Below are 21,903 nucleotides of genomic sequence, written 5' to 3'. Positions count from 1 at the left end.
CAAAAAATAGAATTTGAGAAAATTTACATATACTAAATTATTTTATTGTCCTATTTTTTTATCTAAATATTTCTTACAATAAATATTTTACTAAAATGGTGTAGAATAATACTACACATAACAATATAATATACGGATCGACCTATGGTAAGATATTATCTATATTTACCAACCTAATCTACATCATAATATATTTTAAATGATGTAACAACAATCACAAAATAAGCTATAAAAAAATATCATTTGTTTATTCATAGAAAGATTGAAATTAAAGTAAATAAGCATTGTTAGCACAATTAATATTTATCAAAAACTTTCAAATAAAAGATAAAATTGTGAGTTCTGTAAAGAATTTCTTCGAAGGATAAAAAAGGTAATAACATTTTATAAGAGAAATCTCAAATCTATTTATAAAAACATTTAAAAATAACATAATCTACTATGTTTATAAACGTTTTTATAAAAAGACAAATATAATAAGATGAGACAATTGAGTTATTATGACTTTAATGTAAAAAAAAATATCAGAAACAAATAAATTTAGTATTTGAAAAAAATACGTCTCCCAATGATACATTAATTGAGCATAGAATTCTACCATATCTTTTCATTAGAAGAAGTTTTTTATCTCCTCCATAAAAATAATAAAGTTGTTGTCAAATGTAATTTTTTTTTTATTTTCTGTTGTCTAGACACTGTGTTATTATCCTGTAATTAATATTAAACTTGAAAATAAAAAAGAAAACAATCAAGAACCACACAACCATATAATATAATCTTTTTGTGAGTACTTAAACTGTCTTATTTTAATGAAACATGTTCTTCCATTCTGGAGAGTTAACTTACCCTTCATAGGCTAATATGTTTATAGATATCTTTTATCAACAAACAAATATAATTAAATGATAGAATTGTATTATTCCATGTCTTACAGAAAAAATTACAAAAGAAAATTCTCACCTTATGGATAGGATATCTCCTTATAAAAACTTATCAAAAAATTTGTAAACTTCAAAAAATTAAACAATTTAATTTTGGACAATAACACATCCCAAGAAAAATATTAATTGAGCAGAGAAATCCTCCAATATATCTCTTCAGTGACTCATTCTCATTGGAAGGGTTTTTCATCACCTTACCAGAGTGAAAGCTCTTGTCAGTGTAAACTTTTTTATTTCTGTTACTCAGACACTGTATTGTTATTTAACCATACTAGCTACCAAGATTTTTCTATATAAAAAAAATGTATTTCTAAATTAGCCTCTAATTAAACAACTTAATATTGGACAATAACACATCTCAAGGAAAATATTAATTGACCAGAAAATTCCTACAATATATCTCTCCATTGACTCATTTTCATTGGAAGGGTTTTTCATCACCTTAACAAGAGTGAAAACCGTTGTCAGTGTAAACTTTTTTATTTATGTTGCTCAAACACAATATTGTTATTCTGTCATATTAGCTACCAAGATTTTTCTATCAAAAAAATTGATTTCTAAATTAGTTTCTAATTAAACAACTTAATATTGGACAATAACACATCTTAAGGAAAATATTAATTGAGCAGAGAATTCCTCCTATATATCTTTTCATTGACTCATTCTCATTGAAAGGGTTTTTCATCAACTTAACAAGAGTGAAAACACCTTAACAAGAATGAAAGTTGTTGTTAGTGTAAACTTTTTTATTTTTGTTGCTCATACACTATGTTGTTATTCAGTCATATAAGCTATCAAGATTTTTCTATCAAAAAAATGTATTTCTAAATTAGCCTCTAATTAAACAACTTAATATTGGACAATAACAGATCTCAAGAAAAATATTAATTGATCAGAGAGTTCCTCCAATATATCTCTCCATTGACTCATTCTCATTGGAAGGGTTTTTCATCACCTTAATAAGAGTGAAAACTGTTGTCAGTGTAAACTTTTTTATTTTTGTTGCTCAGACACAATATTGTTATTCTGTCATATTAGCTATCAATATTTTTCTATAAAAAAATTGATTTCTAAATTAGTTTCTAATTAAACTACTTAATATTGGATAATAACACATCTTAAGGAAAATATTATTTGAGGAGAGAATTCCTCCAATATATCTTTCCTTTGACTCATTCTCATTGAAAGAGTTGAAAGAGTTTTTCATCACCTTAACAAGAATATAAACTGTTGTCAGTATATTTTTCTTTTTCTGTTGTTCATACACTATATTGTTATTCAGTCATATTAACTATGAAAATTTTCTATAAAAAAATATATTTCTAAATTAGCCTCTAATTAAATAACTTAATATTAGACAATAATATATATTTTAAAAATAATATTAATTGAGCAAATAATTCTTTCAATATAACTCTCTATGGAGTCGTTCTCATTAGAAGGATTTTTTCACCACCTTAATAAAAATGAAAATTGTTGTCGGTATAAACATTTTTATTCTTGCTATCCAGAGTTTATGTTGTTATATTATTAAACCCAAAAAGAAAACTACAGTAATCAAAACATCACACAACTAAATAATATCTTCTTTTTCTAAGCACTTAAAAGATATCTCCCCATTCTTCATATACCTTTCACAGGCTAAAGAAAGCAATATGTAATTCATGATAAAAATCTTATATAAGTATAAGTACATTTTAAGAATTTGGTTGAAATATCCAAAACATATACTACTCCAACCATATGCATTCATCAATATTAATTAAAAAAAACCTGATTCCTAGTCATAGTACAATAATAAAGAACGAAACCTTAAACGAATCACTTATTTTGAATTTTCAAGGATTAAGTTAACATATTTTCATAATTTTTCATATGTATGTTTTATCTTAAATTTACAAAGAGTTTATAATAAAAAAATATATAAGTTAAAAAAATAGTAAGTAAGAAAAAAAATATTAATTGGGATTTATAACGATTTGAATCAAGTTGATTTTGTACACACAATATTAATATACTCAACCTTATAAATATTTTACTATTTACAAAATTTATATTGCAATTTTACCACACAAACTAAAATATAGTATATGAATCGAAACCACTTTAATAATATCCATATGTAACAACTTAATCCACATAATACATTTTACATGATGTAAACAAATATCACCCAAAAAAGTTATAAAAAATATAATTTTATTTTGCAATAAAAATTGAAATTAAAGCAAAAAAGTAATATTACCACATTTAGTCTTTATCCAAAAATTTCTCAATAAATAGGAAATCACATTATTGTAAGATTTTTAAAGTGTTTCTTCGGACATTAAAAGAGCTAAAATTGAAATATTTTATGAGATAAAATTGAAATATATTAATACAAAACATTCAAAAATAACATAACATATTATGTCTATAAATTTCTTTTATAAAAAAACAAATATAATTTAAAGACACATTTGGGTTATACCATCTCTTAATTACATAAAAAAAATATAACAAAAAAAAAATTGTCACCCGATATAGAGGACATCTCATCATAAAGACTTATTAGAGAATTTGTAAATTCCAAAAAATTAAACAACTTAATTTTGGACAATAACACATCTCAAGAAAAATATTAATTGATCATAGAATTCTTAAAATATATCTCTTCATTTACTTATTTTCATTGGAAGGGTTTTTCATCACCTTAACAAGAGGGAAAGTTGTTGTCAATGTAAACTTTTTTTATTTTTGTTATTCAGACATTATGTTGTTTTTCTGTCATATTAGCTACCAAGATTTTTCTATTAAAAAAATATATTTTTAAATTAGTCTGTAATTAAACAACTCAATATAGGACAATAACAGATCTCAAGAAAAATATTAAATAATCAGAGAATTCCTCTAATATATCTCTCCATTTACTCATTCTCATTGGAAGGGTTTTTCATCACCTTCACAAGAGTGAAAACTTTTGTCAGTGTAATAGTTTTTTATTTCTGTTGCTCAGACACAATGTTATTATTCTGTCATATTAGCTACAAAAAATTTTCTATCAAAAAAATTGATTTCTAAAGTAGTTTCTAATTGAACAACTTAATATTGGACAATAACACATCTTGAGAAAAATATTAATTGAGCAGAGAATTCCTCCAAAATATTTTTTCACTAACTCATTCTCATTGAAAAGGTTTTTCATCACCTTAACAAGAGTGAGTGAAATTGTTGGTGTAAAATTTTTATTTTTTTTGCTCAGACACTATGTTATTATTCTGTCATATTAGCTACCAAGATTTTCTATCATAAAAATGTATTTCTTAATTAACTTCTAATTAAACAACTTAATATTGGACAATAACACATCTCAAGAAAAATATTAATTGGACAGAGGATTCCTCCAATATCTCTCTCCATTGACTCATTCTGATTGGAAGGGTTTTTCATCACCTTAATAAGAGTGAAAGTTGTTGTCAATGTAAACTTTTTTTTATTTTTGTTGTTCAGACACTATGTTGTTATTCTGTCATATTAGTTAACAAGATTTTTCTATAAAAAATGTGTTTCTAAATTAGCTTCTAATTAATTATTTACTAATTTGACGATTAATTATAATTTTTTATTTATAAGTAGTGACTATTTTAATAGTCAATAATAATTTATTTTGCAAATTAGTATTTAATTTGGTCAGTATAATGACTAATAACTTTTTGCACTAAAATTTATTGTTAGTGAAATATTTTTTTTAATGTCTCAAGAAAAAAATATCAAAAAAAAATAAATTGTCATCTTATATAAGACATCTCTTTACAAAACCATGTTAATAATAAAGAAATTGTAATTTCAAACGATAAAACTTAGTATGGAACTAACACATTTTCAAGGAAATTATTGTTTGAGCAGATAATTATTCCACCAGGGTATTTAGATATTTTGATTGACTATCATGGGAACTATCATTTAATTTACGAATATTTTGTGGCCACTTAATTTAGACACACACTTTAAGTTTGAATGAATGAATATGTAGTGTTTTCCATGGTTCCATATATATATATATATATATATATATATATACATATATATATATATATATATATATATATATATATATATATATATACGCGCAAATTATGTGATATGTTTTTAATTTTTTTAAGTTCAAGTGAATTTTGAAATTAGTTTTTTTTTAAACTTTATATCAATTTAGTCATTCATCTTTAGAAATACGTGAATTTAGTTCTTTTTACCAAATTATGTTAAGTTTATTTGACATTTTATACACATTTTATGATAATATATTTGAGTTAACATTGAAGTGAAAATGAGTCAAACGGTGTAAACAATTAAAATATTATTTTGAAATGTGCTTGAAACGTTAAATAAACTTAATAAAATTTGGTCAAAATGACTAAGTTCACACATTTTTAAAGATAAATGACTAAATTAATTAAAATTTTTAAAAATAAACTAATTTCAAATTTTACTGAAATTTAACAACCAAAAACATATTTAATTTAATAATATACTAATAATTTACTATGAACTCAATTAATTTACGATGAACTCAATTATCAGCTCTTTGTTTATGCATGGATACTCCGGAAGTGAGTATTTCCTGATGCAAAACTTGACGTTTTTCTTTAAAGTAAGCATGAATGTAAAAGTTGTTTACATTATACTAGTAACTTATTTGAAGATGAATCAAATGAAGTTAGTGGAATAAATATAGTTTAGAGTTGGTGATTATTGGCTAATTGGTGGGATCAAACAAACTGGGTTGAGACAGTGTATTATATATAAAGCAATTAAATCAATAATTATAGAAATTAAAATAATAAATAGTATGAGAAAGACAATGCATCATAAAACCTAAAAGATAAGACATGTTATAGAAAAAGAGATTTGGAAGCAACATTGACCCCACAGGAATACCATTGTCTTAACTTTTATAGTGCAGAGAAAGACAGAAAAACTTATACTATTATTAGCTGTCAAAGATTATAACTTATTATATCCTTTCAAAAACCCACACCAAGCTCTTGGTTGTCACCAACTTCACCATATCACTACATCAAATGCAACATGTCTTTCCACTGTAACATAGTTTTATGTATGTAATTATTTTTTCTGTTATAGTTATATAATTATGGGCTATATTATAAATACAAGTGCTTAATTATAGTTTAGTTTTTAATGCAAAACTATTTTCTTTGATTCTTAAAAGGTTTTTATCATATATAACAATATGAAAAAATGGTTAAATTTCACCTATATTAGAATCAAGTTGGTGAAATTCTTACAACCATAAATATAAGTTGTAATTTGCACACTGGAACTGATCTTTTCCACCGATACAATTTCATAAAAATTATTATTTATAAGTAACAAATTGTAGAATATGATAACTTAAATAACTAAAAACTCACAATAATATTTATTTTTATAGATAGTTAATTATTTATTAGTATCCCGAAAGTAAAATAATGTTCTCTTTACAGCAATTGAACCCTAAACTCACCACTTTATAACGTGATAATAAACATGGAAGGATATGCATCTACCAACTAAACAAAACCAACCATTTTAGAAGAGATAGCAAACTTTGTTGGAAGACCAACATCGACTAGAAATAAGGTCAATTCATAATATATAGATGAGGTACAAATTTCATCTTACAAATCAATTTTGTGAGGTTGAGTTAGGTTTAATACCCACTTCTAATAAACTTAGATTCCTTTTTTTGATGCAATATTAAAAAGTTGATTACCATTTATTTTTTTCTGTACTGGTTCAGATTATGCTAACTACAGAATCATGACAGATGGTATAATCAAACATTATATACCTGCCACTTATTTTGGGTATGAACTATAACACTTTCTTCTGCAATGTTTTGAATAAAATTATCCAATTAAAAAACCATATTTCAAACGTGCTTTTGTCAAGAAGATAATCACAACTTGGTCACTTCATCAGTCATCACATGACATCATATGTGATATTATTCTTGTGTGTTTTTACTAGGGCACTCTAATTAACATATACCAACTTTGTGTTTAATTAACTAAAAGCTACTCTATTTTTTCAACATGCAAATAGTAAGTAGTTGATTCAAATCATAATAGTGGTTCATTAGAATAAGTTTCCGATAAAGTTGAAATCGATTTTCTTGATATTTTCTTCAACAGTTAAAAATGACACCTTAGTTTATTTTCAGTACAAAATGTTATTTCTAATCAGATGCTGCTTTGGTTCTGCGAGCATGAAAATCGACACTGTAAAATTCTCTTAACAGAAACGTTATCATCAGATGATAATTGAAAAACATAGTTCCAAACTAAAATCTGTACAAAACCAGTGACAGAAAAATATCACAGAAAAGCAGAATATATATAACTTTTCTTTGGCTCCCAACTGATATAGACCCTCAAAATCAGAACCAGTGTTTATACAATCTATCAACCTGGAAATGATTTATTCTTAGAAACAAAGAAGAAAAAAAAGTGATGATGAATTCCTAAAATGATTCCTGATAAACCTCTTTCTGCATCTCTAACTGTTTGTAGAAGTTCCCAATGAAGGCTTCAGCTTTCGCAAACAACTCTTGCCCATGAACTGTTTCAATTTCCTCATCTATCTGTTCACTTTCTCCACCTTCTATGATCAAAAGATTTGGCATTGAACTACACTTTTTCACCTCATCCACTTCACTGACACCAACAATCTTCTCATCAGAAGAAAACACTTGAACAACCTCAGTCTTAATTTCAGTGTGGTCTGTGTTGAATGCTTCTTCCTTTTCCTCTTCAGGTTCACACACTTCAACATGTTGCTTTGTGACTTCTAAAGGCTTAGAAAAAACTGAGAGAAGACCAGCTTCTGCTCCTAGTGCAACGATGAGAACGTTGAAGATGAAGTAAAGGAAGGTTGGCCTGAGAGAAGAAGGTAACAAGGGTGTGATCCCAAGGAGAAGAGCAAGGAGAAAGAGCACCACAACTTCAAATTTGTTCAATGTTTTCATGGCTTTGATGAATGCAAGGAAACTATAAATGATGAAAAAGATAGAGAGAATATAAAGTGTGGGATTGTGAAGATGTAAATAGAAGAATGAAGAAGAAGGGTGGCAGAAAAAGACAAACAGTGAAAGCCACTTGCATCAGTGTTAAGAGTTGTTGCCAGTGTTTTAGTCAACAAAAGTGCTAACATATTGTAGGGGCTAAAGTTCTAAGAAAATTCTCACCAATTATAGGCACCAAAACATTTGCAAAAAGAAAAGGAGAATTATCATGATTTTTTTTTTTAATTTTTAGAAAATTTTAATAAATGTAATTTTTTTTTATTTTAAATTTTTTAGTTTTTCAGTTTTTTAATAATTTGAATGTTCTTGTTTAAATAAATAAGGTCAATTACCATCTACTGAAAAATGTTAGTTACAAAAACTGTTATTTCAACTTTGTAAAGATTCATAGATAAACACTATAAACTTCAATCAATTTTTTTTTGTTGATATAGTCATAAATAGTTTCTCCAACATTAATTAAAAAAATAATTTATCTCAATGATAATTAAAAATCCGTACATGAGTTGGAAAAATGATCTCATTGAGATTATTAAAAACTTTAATTGTTGTTAATTGAATATTGAAAATAACAAAGAAATGGAAACTAATATCTGCTGATTTTTATTAACATTAGTTTATATCGAAAAATAAAAACTTTAAAAATAATGATAAAAAATCATTGTAATTGACTTTAATAATAATAATAATAATAATAATAATAATAATAATAATAATAATAATAAACTGTCTGCCACTATTCAAAATATTAAAGTCAAGTTAACAGGACTAAAAAGAAGAGACAATACGGTGAGAAAAAAAACATTTTTAGATGGAGTTTATTTGGAGTTCAGCTTTTAATAAATATTTAAAAAGTTTAACTTTAATAAAGAGGAGTCTTTTAAATCAACAGAGAATGTTAATTTTTGTAACTTTTGTAAAAGAAAGAAAAAATAGTTGACATATTCACTTACCAAAATTAAAAATTATCACTTAGTTTACAGTTCAATCTGATTGAATTTTCTTAGAGCGTTTATTCATTTTAACGGTTGAAATTAAAGTTTTTAATATTGACTAATCAAATTATTTTGTAAATTTAAACAAAAATCTATATTCAAACCGCATATTTTATTATAAACTATTTTAAAACTTTTATAAAAATAAATTACAGTGAAAATTTCTTCTTCCAAGTATAAGACACGGTAAGACGGTATTTACAGGGCAATTCTATGTTGTATTTATGTAAATAGTATTGATTAAGAATTTTGTTTAGAAAATTAACGATAATACAATATTTTATACAATTGGTTGAAAATAAAACTATTAAATATTAGAAAAAAGTTAAATATGTCTTTGGTCCCTCAAATATTAGTGAATTTTAGAATTAGTTCTTCTTAAAAATTTTATACCAATTTAATTCTTTATTTTTAGAAATGCGTGAATTTAGTCATTCTTACCAAATTTTGTTAAGTTTATTTGACATTTTAAACATATTTTATGATAATATTTAAGTTAACATTGGAGTGAAAATATGTCAAACTGGATAAACAATTCAAATACTATCATGAAATACACTTGAAACGTAAAATAAATTTAACAAAATTTGGTTAAAAGGACTAAATTTACATATTTTTAGATATGAATGACTAAATTAATCAAAATTTTAAAAAGAAATTAATTTCAAATTTTAAAAAAAATATATTTTAAAAAAAAAGATAGATTTAGTTATCTAATCTTTTGAAGATCAATTTCATCCTGTCGTGTCAGCACATGACAGTTACCTAACATAAGTCACTTGGAACCTTTTTTTCCCTTGTCTTTACTTTGTTATGTAACTATTAAGTAGTTCATATAAAATACTTTTTATTAAAATCTTGATTTTATAAATTCTACCAAGTGCATTTTGAAATTGTCCTGGTTAAGAGGATTTGTTTATTTTGTTCACGAAAAAAGAAGGAAAAAATGAGTTTTGGACTGTAGATGAGGAAGAACGTGAAAACCAGAAATTATGAGAGCGCCATACAATTTGAAAAATAGGAAAAATAACGGTTAATAAGGTAATTTTCTGTACATAACAAAGAAGGAAAGGGGAGTGATTATAGCAAGAAAAGGGAGTGAAAATAGTAAAAGTCTTCTTTTTTTGTTTTTGTGAACTAAAATTTGGGTGAAGCCCGATGAAGCCCTAATGAGCCCTGTCTAACCATGGATTGGTGGGTCAGGACAAGGCCACTGCTTCCAAATGTAAACATATAGTAAAGCAGAGAAAGTTCAATGATACATAAAAATAAAATCATCAATAATAATGCATAATATGAAAATTTTATTTTAAAAAAATAAAATATATTTCTATTACCACAATATTGTTTTTTTTAAAAGAATATCCCTCGTTTTAATAAGTGGTGTTCACGAAATTAGGATTTCCATAACCATTTAAATGTTTTGACAAACATTGCATGGCCCCATAAATTTTAATTTTTGTTTTCGTTGCAACTCTGAATCGTTGAATTTTAATAACGAAACCCAGAATTGTTTGGCCTATTTCTATTAAGAAAACAAAAAAGATTGTCACCTTTTTCAACTAAGAAAAATAAAAATTCTTAGAATTGGAGCAATAAAGTGATGAATGTGGATGGTGATCGTGAAAAGACGATGCTAACGCCAAAAAGTTATCGAACAACGTAGACAGCTATGATAAATAAGAAACATGGATCAAAATTTGGATGATGTTAAAAACCATAGTTATCTCAAAATGCCGTAATTAACAATTATTATTATTTTAAATATTATATTATTTTTAATTAATATTATTAATATCATTGTAAATTTTTACCAACATATTACATGAAAATTAAGTATAATTTAAACTGTTATATAAAGAGGATTTAGTTTTTTGCTATAAACATGTTTTTTTAAATTTTACTATTTAACAAGTAATTGTTTACGAATTTTACCTTTAAGTGACTTTTTTATAAAAAAATATTAACATTTTTAATTTTATATATACTTTCTAGTTGATGTGGCACTTTCAACACATCTTCTCACGTTAATTACTCTAATATTATGTTAGAAGTGGACTTTAAATCTAACTTAACCCCATAAAACCGATTTCTAAGATGAAGATTGTATCCACTTATATATTATGAATTGACATTATCTCTAGTCGATATGAAACTTCTATCACCGTATATAATTCTAACTAGTGGGATTTTTGTTGGAGTGTGAATTTGAGTTTAAAGTAATGAAAACGAATTTTTTTTGTGGAGACGTGGATTGAGGATGAGTGGAGAGTGTTTGTGGGGTGATGAAAGGAGCAGCCAAAGAGATATTTTTGTGGCCATTCATTCACCTCGAAATTTCATGGACTCAACTTTTCCGTTTGTTGTTGAAGATAAACAAATTTCAGAGCTTAGGTTGCCACATATTTCTCTTCAAATCTCACTATAGACAAACCATGCAACTCAACAACACTTTATGTCCACAAAAATATCACATTTCTATATTAAAAGAATTAAGAATAGTAGTGCATCACACAAATTTACGTGTATTTATTATAACGCCTCATTCTTTTCTTCCTTTTCAAGTTTACATGTGCTTTTGGATTGCTTAAAAAAGGTTTTGATGGAGACTCTAGTACATTTCAATTATGATCCGCTTCTTCTACTTTTGCTGCTATCTATATCAATTTCGTTTATGTCATTAGTTAAACCTTTTATTTCTTAATCTTATAATTAATGGAAAGGCTAAATATGATTTGTATCTTCAAATTACTATTAAAAAATTACGTTTTGCTTTTTAAATTAAATTATAAATTATTTTATTTCTCTACTCTGTGAAAATTGTGTAAAATATCCTTTCTAACTAAAAACATGATGTCAAACTCAGCAAAATAATTAAAAAGAATTAAATAATGAAATATATATATATATATATATATATATATATATATATATACATATATATATATATATATATATCACTTTTAATTTAAGTTTAAAGAAATCTCCCGATAAAGATAACTGATAATTAGTTAAACCTATTAACAATAAATGCACTGTATATCATTATGAAAACTGTTTCGAACTGAATTAGTTTTAATTTTAAGATAAAAAAATACCAAGAAACCGAACAAAAATATGAGAAACATGAAATAGTTAAAGACCACGCGCTCTGAAAAAATGATTATTCGAGAATATTCTAATATAATTTAAAATTATAACTTGATTCACGTGAAATGAAAACATCCACGAAACAGATTTATCATTTGATTAGGTGACGTACATAAATAGTTACTTGTTGCGAAAGTTCGCGTTATGTTTAGTTTGCGGAATTTCACTATTATTTTTTAGTAAAAGTTTATATTTATTATCGTGTTTTTTATATTTATCGAATATAAAATCTGTATTTTATTTTCATTTTTTTGTCAAGCATTATATATTTTGGTCAAATATATATAACTGTAGAAAAATAAAATAAAATTAAAGAAATATAATAGTATAAAAGCTTCAAGATAAAAAAAGAATACTTTTTAATGTTAAAAAATATGGTACCAAAAATGAAGAAAGTCTCGATAAGTAACAATAATGATAGTATGAATACACATATAGAAGATATATGTACATGTATATCACATTTTTATAACAAATTTACAGCAATTAAATATTGCCTATATTTATATTTATTTTAACTCGATTAAATTAATTTGCATATAACATGATCATGATATAGCTTGATGTCATCATGTGTCGCATAAGTAAACAATAATTTCGTAATAATATCGTTTAAATATCAAAGTCGAATGGTCTTAAAAAATTTGAAAAATAAAAAATGTGTAAGACAAATAAAAAAAATAAACGAATAAAAATAAAATAGTAGCATTTTTAAAGATTAAAAAATATTTAAGATTTAAATATAGCATACCGTATATACATTTAATTAAAATTTAATATTAAATAACATATTGTTAAATGATAATAAAAAATAGTAGTATTTGTATAATGTTGTAGTTGGAGTTTATATTAGAACACGTTACACAAGTCATTAATCAACAGAGTATGAAAATTAAATTAACCGAAACATTTATATCATTATTATATGCGAAATGTTTAGAGAATAAAAAACTCTAAACGTAAATATCTATTCTAAATAAATAAAGTTCATAATTATTTATTAACCTTCAAAATAATAGAAACCGTTATAATAGAAATAAGATAAATCATAACATATAAGAAGAAAGAGTTACGAGATAATCATTATGTGAATTTGACTTAATTTTATTAATATTAAATCTTTATTGTAAATTTTGTCAAAAGAATATATATATATATAAAAGTTCATTTACATTTTCACTTTATCTTTATACTTTTATTATTTTTCTTATCTACTTTTGTGTCAATTCAACATTATGATGATGTAACCGTGATACTATGATGTCTATGATGTCATTATGATATATTCTTTTATTAATAAAGATTATTTCTCTAGATTTTAATGCTTATGTAATAACTACCGATGATGATTTCAAAAGATAGCTTTGCAAAAATATTTAAAAAATAAATTTAAATGGTGAAAATTATAAAGTCGAGTTTCAATGATGATTTGCAAGACATAAATATTAATCATTTAAAACACTAAATTTTTAAAAGATAAAAAATAAATTTGAAAGATTAAAATGATATTTAATTATAGTAAACAAATGAGAATTGAATCTTATTAAGCAAAAAGAAATGTGGTGGGGTTGGATTTGGTGGCAGAAAGAAGACCAAAAACAATGGTGTTGTTGCTAGTCAAAGAAGGACAATAATTAAAACAGTTTCCCAAACATAATTGGAATTTGGTTGATATACATAGGGAAGCTGCATACACAAATTTTCTAGTACTAAATTCTATACATAATTTAATAATATGGTATGGTGTAATGATACTTCGTTCAATTTAAGTTATATATCCGTCTTTGATAATTGTTGTATCCGATATTTTAGGATACTTCAATAATACTTATTAATGAAGTATCTAATTTATAAGGTCGTAATACACTATAATACAATTTTTAAATAATGATCGATTTTAGTGATAAAATAATTAATCACTATATAGTGACCAAATTAACAACTAAAATAGTTTTAAAAAGTTATAATTGGTCTTTAAATTGATAATTAAAATAGTTTCAACTATGAATTGATTTTTAAATTGGTCATTAACATTAATTATTAAATTTTGGTTACGAAAATAATTGGTCTCTAATTAAGAAATTTGGATTCATACATTAAAAATCATATATTTATTTGTTTATAAGAATTATTGTACATTTTTCAATATTCATATATCACGTATTGTATTTTATTATTTTGAAAATAAACGTTGACGAATCAGATACGTGTGTCGTATCTGATACACGTATCGTATCTATGCATTATAAATAATGTGTAATCTTTATTAAAAATTTAATCAAAATTGAAATTGAAATTTTTTTGTTTTGGTTTGGTATTAAATAAAAAACCCGCTCGAGTGCGAAACTAACTACAAATATTTTAGGTAACAATTTTATATTTCCATGATAAAATATCTTATCGAATGGCTGCTTATGTGAATTGTTTTTAAAATATTTTGTGATAGCAGAAGATATTTGAAAAGAAAGATTAAGATAAATTGTTTTGAGATTATAATTGAGATGAGAAGTGAGAAGTGAGAGAAAAAAAGATTCTGTAGTGAATATTCGTGGAAGAAGGAGCATTCTCTCTCTTGGTCCTCAAATAGTGGTCCTTCTTTTACGTAAAATAATGTGAAGAAAAACCAAACACAAACAAACCAACGAAACCACCCTCTCTCTTTCAATTATTGTCTCTTCTCTCTCACTCTCTGCTATTTCATTCAGCCATTGTTCCACTTCCAACACACAACACAACACAACACTTCGATTCAACAACCTTTCTCTTACCTTTGTTCTTAACTCTTAAGTCTTATCTATCTATATAAGAAGAAAGGTAGCTCCTTCTGTGTCTCACAGTCACAGAAGGGTCATCGAATCGAAGTGAGAGAAAGTTTGCATGTGGAAGAGTTCATCGAGAAAAGAGAAAGAGAAAGAGAAAGAAGAGGTGATTGGGTTGAAACCCGGGGTTGAAGCGTTGCAGACATCACGGCTATTCTAAGAGTCTATCGCTTTCTCAGTCATGTCCCAACTGTACGACGGAATGGTTGCATAATTCTCGCCAACCCTTCGCCGCACGGTGGACGTGGTGCGCTGCCTTCAGAAGGTGGTAGTCCCTCCGACCTCCTCTTCCTCGCCGGTGGTGGTTCCTCCTCCTCCTCCTCCTGCTAGCTTCTTCTTTTCTCCTCTTTTCTACTTAGTCAACTGCTTTAACAAAACACGCGCCCACACTCTCTTTCTTTCTTCTCCTTCTTCTTCTTCTTCTTCTTCTTCTTCTACTTCTTTTTCTTCTTTGATTTCGCAAAATGATGCTCAAAATCAAGAGGGTTCCTACTGTCGTTTCCAACTACCAAAAAGATGAAGCCGGAGACTCTTCTCGTCCCGTCGGAGGTTGTGGTCGGAATTGCCTCAAAGCTTGTTGCATTCCAGGTCTTTCTTTTGCTCTAACTGATTTTCATTACTGTTATTAGTCTGCTTATACGTTATATGTTAAATTAATTGGCTGTATTGAAGTTATTGAGAGGGTAAATTACTTGCTGCATATGTGAAATAAAGTTTACGAATTTAGATTTGAGGAGTGAAACTAAAGTTTGGGAAAGTAATTGAAAATCTTGTAACTAAAGACCTTGTTTTTTATTTTAGAAAAAAATAAACTTTTTTTTTTGAGGTAAGCAAACGGGTTACGAAACTGACTTTGGAACATCCCGTGTGAAAAACCAAATCTAGTGGTGGTAGTTGAAAAGAAAAAGAACGGTTCATATTTTAATATATTCACGATTTGTTATTATGAATATTCTTGTAATCTTCACAATAGATTTTCTCATCAACAAATGATATATTATCTGACTTTATCCTCTACAGTGAGTTGGATCCAGGAATCATATATGTTTTTTTTTTTCTTTTTTCCTTTTCTTTTTTGTGATTTGTGTCTTTGTTTTTGTTTACAGATGCAAAGCTTCCTCTGTATGCTTTTAAGAAGGTTAATGGAAAGGATTTGGCTATGCATGAATGCGGGGAGCCTCCCGTGGCATTCCTGGACTCGCTTCTTCTTGGAGAGGTAACCATGGAATTTTGGTGACGGAGACCGGTTAACATGATGTTTTTCTGTTACCCTTTGTTGTAAAGTGTTGTTTACCTTTTCATGGCAGTGGGAAGAACGCATGCAGAGAGGACTTTTCCGCTATGATGTTACTGCCTGTGAAACCAAGGTTCGCTTCGTTTTCCTTTTTCTAAATTCTTTGTTTTTCTTTGCATAGATATGGATTGTGTGATTTACGAGTGTGATGTGATTTTGGTGTAGGTGATTCCTGGTGAATATGGTTTCGTTGCTCAGCTTAACGAGGGTCGTCACCTCAAGAAGAGACCAACTGAATTCCGAGTGGATAAGGTTCTGCAACCCTTTGATGGAAACAAATTCAACTTTACGAAAGTTGGGCAAGAAGAGGTCATCTTCCAATTTGAAGCTAGCGACGACGGACAAATCCAGTTCTTCCCAAATGCTCCAGTTGATGTTGATAATTCTCCCAGTTTTGTTGCCATCAATGTATGGATACCAACCTTAAATTTGTTCTTCTGGGGTTTATATGCATTGCATGTGAAATGTTTGTTTGTTTGTTTTCTTAACAGGTGAGTCCTATTGAGTATGGGCATGTTTTGCTGATTCCGCGCATATTCGAGTGTTTGCCCCAAAGGATTGACCGTGAGAGCTTCCTGCTTGCACTTCACATGGCAGTGGAAGCTGATAATCCATATTTTCGATTGGGTTACAACAGCTTGGGTGCTTTTGCAACTATTAACCATCTTCACTTCCAGGTACAATGGTTACTCAATTACCACTTGTTGATGTTTTTGTTCTTCAACTCTACTCTGTCATTAATCAGATCGAAATTTGATGTCTTTTTGACATGAATACACGCAGGCTTACTATTTGGCTCTGCCCTTTCCCATTGAGAAGGCCCCCACTAAGAAGATTGCAAATTTAAATGGTGGGGTGAAGATATCTGAACTGTTGAAGTATCCAGTTAGAGGTCTTGTCTTTGAGGGTGGAGACACTCTGGAAGATTTGTCAAACGTTGTTTCAGATGCTTGTATATGTCTTCAAAACAATAACATACCATTCAATGTTCTTATTTCTGACTGTGGAAAGCAAGTGTTTCTGTTACCACAGGTAAAAACTAACTCTGAAACTAAATGTATTTTCCTTTTCCTTTTCCTTTTCCTAATCCATTTTCATGTGTATTTACCAAATATGAGAACAGTGTTATGCAGAGAAACAAGCTCTTGGAGAAGTGGATGCTGAGCTTCTTGACACCCAAGTGAACCCTGCTGTGTGGGAAATTAGTGGGCACATGGTTTTAAAGAGGAAGAAGGATTATGATGAGGCATCTGAAGGCAATGCTTGGAGGCTTCTTGCAGAGGTGTCTCTCTCTGAAGAGAGGTTTCAAGAAGTCAATGACCTTATTTTTGAAGCCATTGGCTGCAGTGAATTGGATGATAATGTTCAATGTGACAAGGAAGTTGATGCAGTGAGCACAAGTGCACACCCTACTGTGGTGGTTGCTGGTTCAAAAGAATGTGTTGTTCTACAGTAACAACGCTCTACTACTATCAACAAAACTCATGGAATCTGCACCATTCTATGAATAATTGCTGAATTATTGTATCACCGTTTAAGTTGTAGTATTGTGTTGTTCTTGAGCATTAAGGTCATGTGTTTTATGTATTTACCTTTACTCATGTGGAAGTTGATGAAATAACTACTCACCTGAGTAGTGTTGGTGATTTGGGTGTATGGTAGCGTGAATTCTCCAGAATGAAACTTTAATTTGCTAATTTCGGGCTTCACTTTGTAATATGTTTATATATCAATAAAAGATCCTCTGAATGTCTCTTGATTGTGCAGAGTTGTGTTTGATTGTTTCAGATTTTGATAAAATTGATTCTAAACGGTGATTGTTTGATTTTGTTAGAATAGTTGAATATGATTAAGGGGTGCGTTGAAATTCATTGTACTTGAGTTTTACATCGGAATACGTTATAGTTCAAGAAATCAGTTATGGTCTGGATTTACGTTGAGCATGGTTCTTTTGTTTTCTAGTAATTCATTTCAAGTTTTCTAAGTTTTCTCATCAAGGAAAACGTGAACACCCAAACGCGTTTAGTAATTAATACACAATAATGGAGCAATAAATATTTAATTTTAAAGAGCATTTCATTTTAGGCTTTATTACTCGTTGCATCTTAAATTTGGTAGTCTTCGAGTTCAGCTTTTCTATTGGTTTTTTTGGTACTATCCTGCTCGATATTAAAATTATAATGTACTGGTATTTTAAATATGTTTTTAATATATTTTAAAATGTTGAAATTAGTGATAATCAATGTATTATGAAGCGGTAGAGAAACACTACACAAAAAATCAATAAAGAATCCAAATTCGTTACTCTAATGAATATCTTCAAATATGTCTCAAATACACTTTCTTTAAGATTCTAAAAGAATACCAATGTATCAGTAACCAAAATTAGAGAAAAAAATCACTATTTCCTATTTGCTTATTGTGACATTTTTCGTAATAGAATCGTCATTGCCAAATAAGAGACTCCAAACAGACACGAGGACTTTAAGGTTGGTCATGAGACGAGTGTTCCCATAGGGAAAAAAGGCAAATTTTTTGCAGTTAACTTTTCTCAAATTGTGCTTAAAGTTGAAAAGCGCGTTTCTTTGTTTACATTTAATCTTCTTACAATGTGACAACATTAATTATCGTGATTAAGCTAATGACTTGAGTTTAAAGAATTGATAATCAAAAACCAGAACGAACATTAATTATGACCGTCTTTTGAGAAGGCATTTCCATTTTCATGTGACTTACTTCCCTTGAACGTAACAGTTTCATGGTTTTCGATTGAGCATGAAGAGCAACTGGCAGGTATATATACGAGATAATGCACAAGTCACGCACGTTAGTGATGAAGTTAGCGTATTTTTAGAATGAATCAACGTAAAAGCGTTAAGCCTGCCAACTCATAATGCAAAATCACAGAGCTAGTTGACAAAACTTCCCTTCAAAATAATAAAAGCAAGTGAAGACAACGTTCAGCACCGTCCATATCTCGAGACCATGCAAGAAAAACACGCCCCTTTGGCTTCTTAGGAAAGAAACTTCACGTAATAAACCCTTATATAAAGGCTCCAGAATCCTATCCCACCCTTCACAAGTCAGTAAGCACTTCCTGAAGATGGGTCTGCAAGCGCAATGTTCAGCTCTTGCGATGTTGGTGTTGGTGTTGGTGCTGTTCTTGATGAGAATAGAGGGAAACCCAATAATACCAATGGAAGTGATTGAAAGGGGCATTGAGTCAACATCATTGGTGGAGAATGATGGTGTTAACCAAATCACTGGATGTGCTGCAAGACCATTGATCTGTAGCAGAGGAGAGCTTCTACCGAGGTTTATGTGCTGTGGAGACCGTTGTGTGGATGTGACTTTAGACAACGATAACTGTGGGATATGTAATTTTAGGTGCCCCTTCAATCGTCTATGCTGTGGCCGTTTATGCATAGACCCATTAACCAATATTTTCAACTGTGGGGGGTGTGGAAATGTATGCCCTTTTGGAAGGTTATGCATATTAGGATCATGTGGCTTTGAACGAGCACTGCCAGTTCCAGAGCCACCATTACCGGTTCTAGTGCCACCAACGCCAGTTCCAGTGCCTCCAACACCGTCACCGGTACCAGTCCCACCAACACCGGTGCCAGTGCCAGTGTCACCGTCACCATCACCGGTGCAAGTGCCAGTGTCACCATCACCATCACCAATGCCAGTGTCACCGTCACCATCACCAGTACCAGTGTCACCATCATCAGTGCCAGTTTCACCATCACCGGTACCAGTGTCACCATCACCGTTTCCAGTGCCGGTTTCACCACCGATGCCAGTGTCACCGTCACCATCACCGGTGACAGTGCCAGTTTCACCGTCTCCGGGGCCGGTGTCAGGATCACCATGGTTCCCTCCGGTGCTTTCACCGCAGGCATTGAAGAACCAGCCTGAATATACAGATGAGATACCTGCAATGGATTAACTGTTGTAATCGATTCTGAATGGGGTCTCATGGTTTACCTTTTTCTATAGTTGGAAGTTTGTATCCTTGTTATTCAAAATAAGCATTTGAAGTTTTCACCTGCAACTGTTTGCTTCTGTTTCGAGATATTACTATGAATTTTACGACGTTATGTTGCAGTTACGTATGATACTGGTTTGATGCTTCATGCGTTAGTAGAAAAGCGTGTCTATTCTAGTTATCTGGGGAAGAAAACTCTCTGGTTATTTTAATGGCTGAACTAATAGTATTATCATAAAATTTTCAAGACATTTTAAAGTTAATATATTGACCGTTTATAGATTATATCTCTAGTATGAAAGGGACAAACTTCATATGATATTGTTTCCGAGGCCATAAACGGTTAAAAGACACGCATCATTTCTGATTTTCTCCGTTAAATCAAACCTCATCTAGTTTCTCTTCAACAAAAGGGAGAGTTAAAGATGAAGACAATATTTTCCGAAGATCAATTTTAAGTGTTATCGTGTACGCCTTTGTTGTTGCTTGGCGTTATGCTTTTCTCATTCATGGAAGCACTACTCACATATTCAAATGTGGAACTTTTTGCTTATATTAAGTAATTATTGTTACATAAAAGTGAAATAAATAATTAATATGAACTACAGACACAATTAGAACAATTATACACGTATACTCAATTCAATTCTGAGTGTTGAACACTCCTACAAGGACACGCAACATAACATCTTCAAGTTTTTTTTTTCTTAAGACAGTTCATAGTCTCTTTCAGATTTTTCCTATTCAGGACATTGGTTATGTGCAACCTCTGTCTCACATTCTATTTATCTGGCACTGCTGCTCTTCTCTTTGAGGAATCAGGACTGAGGCTTTGTTTTTTCGCTGTTTCCAAGCTCCTCCTCAGTAAATTAATCTCTCTGATATAATAATGTTGTCTGTCGATAACCAATCCAAGGAATAGAGAGAATCCTGCCCAATAATCATCAAATAGGGTTTAAATTTACATGTTCTGCACATGATATGCCAGAAGAAATGGCAAAAGGAAAATCTATGTTCGTTGATACTAAACAAATCATAGTTATTGAGTGCAACAAAAATAGTAAAACAGGTATTGTAAGCAAATAAGAAAATAATTTTTGGAGTAATTACCCAAGAAAAATGCTTCCAAGAGACGATGTGCCATGAGAACCTCATCAGTTGGATTAACTATGCCAGCATCCTTCAAACGCTTTTTAATTTCGGTTATAGTATACACGGTGGAGCTGAAGACCACAAGCATGGTTGCTGCCACAGTTTTTGTGACCAAGGGGCCCCTTCCCTGCTTCGAAAGGTCTAGACCCTTCACCACCAATTTTCGAATTGGATTTGCGAAAGATAATACTAAGATTAATGTCATTTGGGTAATCAAAAGCATGAATAAAGGTTGTATCATCTTTGGGTAATTGCTTAAACCTTGATTTGTGTGGTGAACTTAAGATGAGAGCAGGTAAAAAAAAATGAAGTTTTGATTTTGACTTTGAGAGTATGTGGTTATAAGCTAGTTCTGGAGACTTGTGAGATTGGGCAAAGAATTATGCCATGCTTTTCTTTCCAAGATCGAAGGAGGTTCAGAATAACTTTTGACAAGAGCAAACAAGGCACCGAAATTGAAAAGTAAAGAAGCAAGTATACATAATATGGGTGTGTTGG

General features: G+C 29.2%; 4 protein-coding genes across 4 annotated transcripts; 2 read left to right on the top strand and 2 right to left on the bottom strand.

Annotated features, from left to right (window-relative positions):
* Nucleotides 1–7,235: 7,235 nt before the first annotated feature.
* On the bottom strand, nt 7,236–7,992 carry LOC114195357 (uncharacterized). Its single transcript, XM_028085788.2, has one exon. The coding sequence runs from the start codon at nt 7,945–7,947 to the stop codon at nt 7,444–7,446; it is 504 nt and encodes a 167-aa protein (XP_027941589.1). The 5' UTR covers nt 7,948–7,992; the 3' UTR covers nt 7,236–7,443.
* A 6,892-nt stretch (nt 7,993–14,884) lies between these two features.
* On the top strand, nt 14,885–18,028 carry LOC114194178 (GDP-L-galactose phosphorylase 1). The gene is made up of 7 exons (XM_028084269.2): nt 14,885–15,556; nt 16,075–16,184; nt 16,276–16,335; nt 16,428–16,670; nt 16,754–16,939; nt 17,046–17,294; nt 17,386–18,028. Exons 1-7 carry the CDS (start codon nt 15,433–15,435, stop codon nt 17,716–17,718), a joined length of 1,305 nt encoding a protein of 434 aa, XP_027940070.1. The 5' UTR covers nt 14,885–15,432; the 3' UTR covers nt 17,719–18,028.
* Nucleotides 18,029–19,281: 1,253 nt separating this feature from the next.
* Nucleotides 19,282–20,319, top strand: LOC114193844 (Stigma-specific Stig1 family protein). Its single transcript, XM_028083791.2, has one exon. The coding sequence runs from the start codon at nt 19,366–19,368 to the stop codon at nt 20,212–20,214; it is 849 nt and encodes a 282-aa protein (XP_027939592.1). The 5' UTR covers nt 19,282–19,365; the 3' UTR covers nt 20,215–20,319.
* A 461-nt stretch (nt 20,320–20,780) lies between these two features.
* On the bottom strand, nt 20,781–21,778 carry LOC114194356 (B-cell receptor-associated protein 31-like protein). Its single transcript, XM_028084523.2, has 2 exons — nt 21,364–21,778; nt 20,781–21,183 (listed from the first exon to the last, which is right to left on the bottom strand). Exons 1-2 carry the CDS (start codon nt 21,644–21,646, stop codon nt 21,035–21,037), a joined length of 432 nt encoding a protein of 143 aa, XP_027940324.1. The 5' UTR covers nt 21,647–21,778; the 3' UTR covers nt 20,781–21,034.
* Between the last annotated feature and the right edge of the window lie 125 nt (nt 21,779–21,903).

This window comes from Vigna unguiculata, chromosome 8 (genome assembly GCF_037176805.1).
Source record: "Vigna unguiculata cultivar grain cowpea cultivar isolate G323 ecotype 2 chromosome 8, ASM3717680v1, whole genome shotgun sequence".
Classification (NCBI taxonomy): Eukaryota; Viridiplantae; Streptophyta; class Magnoliopsida; order Fabales; family Fabaceae; genus Vigna; species Vigna unguiculata.
The sequence above is the reverse complement of the archived record's forward strand: the minus strand, read 5'-3'. Positions and strand labels throughout refer to the sequence as shown.